The sequence below is a fragment of the Acyrthosiphon pisum genome, chromosome A2 (assembly GCF_005508785.2).
Source record: "Acyrthosiphon pisum isolate AL4f chromosome A2, pea_aphid_22Mar2018_4r6ur, whole genome shotgun sequence".
Lineage (NCBI taxonomy): Eukaryota > Metazoa > Arthropoda > Insecta > Hemiptera > Aphididae > Acyrthosiphon > Acyrthosiphon pisum.
The window spans coordinates 57,947,908-57,953,380 of NC_042495.1; the positions used below are offsets into that span (position 1 = coordinate 57,947,908).

General features: G+C 27.2%; 1 protein-coding gene across 5 annotated transcripts in view; it reads left to right on the forward strand.

The window, feature by feature from the left end:
• The window catches only part of LOC107885062 (odorant receptor 2a-like), a 28,232-nt gene extending 23,096 nt beyond the window's left edge, over positions 1-5,136 (forward strand). For 3 of the 5 annotated variants that reach the window (XM_029490854.1, XM_029490858.1, XM_029490855.1), the window contains exons 3-7: positions 351-402; positions 2,082-2,181; positions 4,043-4,162; positions 4,223-4,381; positions 4,488-5,136. In XM_029490854.1, the coding sequence (XP_029346714.1) occupies positions 351-402; positions 2,082-2,181; positions 4,043-4,162; positions 4,223-4,381; positions 4,488-4,562 (506 nt within the window). In that variant the 3' untranslated portion in view covers positions 4,563-5,136. Of the gene's footprint in view, positions 1-350; positions 662-2,081; positions 2,182-4,042; positions 4,163-4,222; positions 4,382-4,487 lie in introns of those variants that run through there. The other 2 variants (XM_029490857.1, XM_029490856.1) reach the window with 2 other exon arrangements.
• Positions 5,137-5,473: the final 337 nt, after the last annotated feature.

Genomic DNA, 5,473 nt, shown 5'->3' on the forward strand with positions numbered 1-5,473 from the left:
AATAAAAGCCTACGTGGGGCCCTAGATAATAATCTTACCTTTAAATTTGATAATAGGTCAATTCACTCTAATATAAAAACTAACAGCACACAATTGAATCTTCTGAACGAACATTTGCTATAACGTACGTGTGTAAGACGGAGACAACACATGCGGGTGCGACGTCCTCTTAAACAAAACAATCCAGATTTACGTAGATAGTGCAGAATGATTATTTAAGTTTAATACAGAATAAAAACTTGGAAAAATTTAAAAGTATTAGGTATATTACACCAACCAGTTGTAAACTAGTTTTAATTACAAACTTTATTTCTTTGTATAGTAAGATTATTGGTTAATTATTATTACAGAATATTATGAAGATTTTAAATCAATTTTAGGTGATCAAATTCAACTTAATCTGTAAGTATTAAAGCTAATTGATAGTAGTAATTTAATGCAAAAGGTTATATACTAGTATAACGTACCTATATACGACATAATTATATCATAGAGAAATCAAGTAGAAAAAGCCAAGGAAAATATGTAATTGAGATATGAAAAATAAAATAAACAATAATATTTTGATTGTTAGAATGATTCCAGTCAATATGTCTTGAAATCATCATTTTTACTTAAAATAGTATTAATTCATTATGGTAAACAACATAGGCGTAATTTGAGATTGTTAATTTGGGGGGGGGAGGGGGGGGTGACTAATTTTTTTAACGCAATACCAACTAATTCTATGACGTTTAATTAATTCACATGCGTAAAAATTATACACTATGAATGGTAAAATTAGATTAGAATAATAAATTGGGCCGACGTCGACCGTCGATCAAATTCGGTGAGTGATATATGCCATACAGGTGATTCAGGTGAATATACAGGATGTAACAAGAAGACTTGACAGATGAAATAACTTTTTTTCTAATTAATATTTTTTTATTTATTGAATTGAAAACGTCTCCTTCTCTTGCTTCTCAGCTCTCTGCTGAGAAAACTATGTGTTTATGTATAACATAAACTATGTGTGTGTGTGTGTGTGCGCGCGCGCGTTTGTCAGCGGATAGTAGCTCTTAATACCACGATTTAAGATAGTATGGTTGCCTATCGACTACGGTAAAATGGCTTATCCGACGGTCATCGATATGAAACTAGTAATCTAGTTAAATTACGTTTTACGTTATGTTTTGTTTAAAGATGTATAATATATTTTATTAATAGTTATGTTATATTTTGCAGTATTTAATTATTTTTGATTATCGATCTCCGTTATAATTACGTTTACAAATTTCAATCAATTTTTTTGTCAAATATAGCGTTATAATTATAACGTTTGCAAGCCCTGATTTTAATTGAACATGGTCCTCCAATCTCTCCTAATCTAAACTAGTATCCACATGATAAAAATAATCGTAATTTTAGTAATAAATGATTCTTCAGAAAACTTACTAATGGTGGACAGGTTTGAAGCCAATGCAATGGTTAATGTATAGTGTTTCATAAAATAGACTTATTGGTTTTCCATGCATTTTGTTGTACCACAAATTGTACTTTTGTTTCTGGTTTTGGCGATTGGCAACATTTGAACCCTTATTTGCCTAATCATGAAATTAACTTACAACGTAAACAAAACTGTATTAAATGGAAAGAACTAGAAAAAAGGTTACTTGATGATAAAACTATTGACTGTAAGGTACAAAAAATGTTCAAAAATGTAATAGAAAAATGGCACAGCATTTAAAAAATAATCGTAGATGTTATTGTGTTTTGCAGTATAAAATATAATCTTGCTCTTAGAGGTCATTCAGAAAAATTATATTTCTTGATCATATTGAACTTATTAGTCATTATATAATGGACCAACGATTTACCAATCAAATACGACAAAGACTTCAATGAATTTGAGCTTTGCTCTGAAATATTTTTCTATAATTTCAATTGATAGGTTTTAATTCATTATTTTTAATCAGCGTAAATCATTAGATTAAATTTTTATCTTAACTAAAACATTAGTCATTTTATTGAATTATATTTAAATGTCCAAAAATATTGTTCAAATGTTGTTATAATAAAACCTTTCTATTTATTTTCAGGAAAATTAAATCATATTATTCAATAGTGAAGCCTGTTATTTTAGCAAACGTTGCTATGTCTTCAACATCTTTCATAATCGTGACATATGTGTTAATAGTGGTAAAATGTTTACTTTGAAGTTTATATTATAATAATATGTTATTTATAATGTGGGTAGTTTATATAATTTAACCCATGATTAAAATATACAAGGTTATTTCATATATACGATATACCTACCCATATGGCCAACGACTATTGGGATACTGCGGTGCTCAACTGCCCAAGCACCCCATGCCCATTCTGCGTGGGTTGTGGAAATTAATTAAAAATACGTAATATTAATCCACACTAATATTATAAAGAGGAAAGATTTGTATTTTTATACGTTTGTAACGAATAAACTCAAAAGCTATTGGACCGATTTCAAAAACTCTGCAGGTGGCTGAGTTGCACTTACTGAACCGAGTTACACCCAAAAGGAGTTGAACAATCGCAATGTTTTTAAGAGTTGTCATTTTTTACTGGCAACTCGTATATTATCAACTAGTATATTATACAGAAGTACCCCGAGAAATTTGGAAAACTCGGCATAACATTGGTATACCCCTTCTTCCTAATAAAAAATGTGATGATAAAACAAAATTGCAGCGTAAATGGAGCCTGGGAGCCAGCGTATTTTTCAAAATATAAGAATAATTGATATTTGTGAAATCCCTTTACGCAGACATTATATATGTTGTATCCAAGTCTATAATATACAATAACCTGTATATTTCAACTATATTTGAAACATCGTATAATGTTTATGATACTACTTCTTATACCTAGTTTAAATTTATATTATTATAGATACATATATTTTAAGGTTTAGGGTTTATAATATTATATATAAAAATATAACTATAGAATCGCTCGTACTATACGTGACCACTATAAAAATATATATATAAGTAATAGACAATAGGTTATAGGTATTTTAGGTACTACTATACAAGACTCCTAAAATTTAACTCAAATTAAAAGAAATAGTATAGAATACATTTTAAACAAAATAGTTTTAAATTTAAAAAAAATTGAAAGTCACACAATCACTAAAGTAGATGTGAGACCCAAATATTAGTTTTAAAAAAACTTGAACACTTAAGTTAATTGAATTAAAGTAATATTTTTGTCAATATTAATTTGTAATTGTACAATAATTAAATATAACAGGTATCGTGTTTGTTAGCTATTAACTTGTAACGTTAGGTACCTACGTTCTGAACTTTACTTAACTTGACTAACTCTAGTTAATTTTTCCTTAAAATTGTCCACCTTTAAATATAGGATGGGAATATTTCATCTCCAATATATAGGTATGTATGTGTTTATATAAATGTACCTACCCTACTCAGCATTCGGTATCCAAAAGGTTTTCATTATCGTATTTATTAGTCGAACAAACCACTATCAGATTTTGATATTGAAATACTATTACGACATATATTTTTATTGCATAATCTGAAGCGAAATTCTTTTCTAAATATGTTAATGTATAAAATATATAGAATAGCTGTATTGTTTATTATTATCAACTATTAGGTATTTAATTTATGGTTTAAATGTATAGAATCTAGTATTGTAGTGCAATACATTTCATGGTATACCCTTTATTATCAGTTCAGAATCAATAATCATTCAAAATTCTAAATTCAAATGCATAAAAAAATATTGCTATGATACTTTACATTTTTATACGTGAACATTTTAATAAAAAATAATCTGCTTCGTATGATAAAATTTTTAAAAGTATTGGCAGCCATTTAAATATCTATAAGGGTTTAGTAATTTTTACCAAAACGTATATGGGTGAAAAATAAAAAATGTAATACAATGCATGTTTCTTATTTATAACAAAAAAAAAGTTAATAGAACTGTCAAAAATACCATGTGTAATACTGAATTTAATGATTAATATACGATTGAATTTTTTTAAAAGGTTAGCTTTTCAAAGGAATCAAATCAAATTCTTACCATCATCAAACTCGGGTCATCAGCCATCTTTATTTGTGGGCAGTTTTTTTTATATTGTTATTTACTTGACAGTATGAATCTTAAAGTAAATCTTTATTATTCACAAAGTTTTGACTTTGTTTGATTATAATTACATTTTTTGTAGAAAGAATCTGTTAACTTTGCCTTATATTCTTGTGATTGGACGAAAATGGATATCAAATTTAAAAAGTTATTATTACTAACAATGCGGATGAATGATGCTAATAATTTTATGATAAGAGCTTCACCAAGAAAAGTCGTCAACTTACAAATGTTTGCTAACGTATTTATTTGGTGTTCATTTTATAACAATTACACAATATATATTATGCCCACCTTCTACTTACCTACTTAAACACAATGTAAATAAATAATACATGTTGTTTCAGGTCATATCGATGTCTTATAATATTATCTCTGTCATGTTGAAATCTATGAATTCAAATAATCAAAGTACAGAATAAATCTTATGTTTAAAGTTAATCTATTTGTGCAACATCATAACATCTAGGATATAGTATATATTATATATTGTACAGAATAGATAATATACCTATTACACACTACCTATTATAAATTTATAACAGTATCTATGTAGTTTTGTAAAAAATTCCATTCAAATAGTTGATCGATTTTTTATCAACAAACAACAATTTGTATATTTAGTTTATTATACACAGCGATCTTTTTAAAGCACGATCATCCCGTTGTTATGTTTAAACCATGGATTTATCAATGTTTAATTTTTTTTTTTTTAGTATTCTTAATATAACTGAATCTTTAAGATCTTAAAACTTGTACCTACTTAGGTATAAGTAATACATATTATACAAAATATATTATACCTATGTGGCTATGTAGGTATTTATAATAAGTATAATATTATTATTATTAGTATTAAAATTGTTTGTAAAATGTTATTTTACTAGTACTACAAAATAATAGACTTGTTTTTAGAGTTGAAAACAAATAAGGTGAAAGGTCACTAGTAATACACTGTAATTTATGTAGCCAATATATCGTACAATCTTCTTTAAACACGTTCTAGTAATTCAGTTAAACCTATTTACGACGGCCGACGGATAACGGATTCTGTATACTCTAAAATACTGAACAGTGTTCAAGTATTGGCATGCCAATAATTGAGACATATAATGTTTTGAGACAGAGCCTTCGAACTCTTTTGTATTTCTAATGAAAAACCCAAGTTTTTTTTATGGATTTAGAAAATTAGAACAGACGTGTTCTATATGAGATATAAAAATCAAGTTTTGTTGAAATATAACACAAAGATATCAAACAGGTAACACTGTTGACTTCAAATGTTCAGTGAACGACTTTAACACAGCTTGATGTTTTTGAAATAAAAATAAAA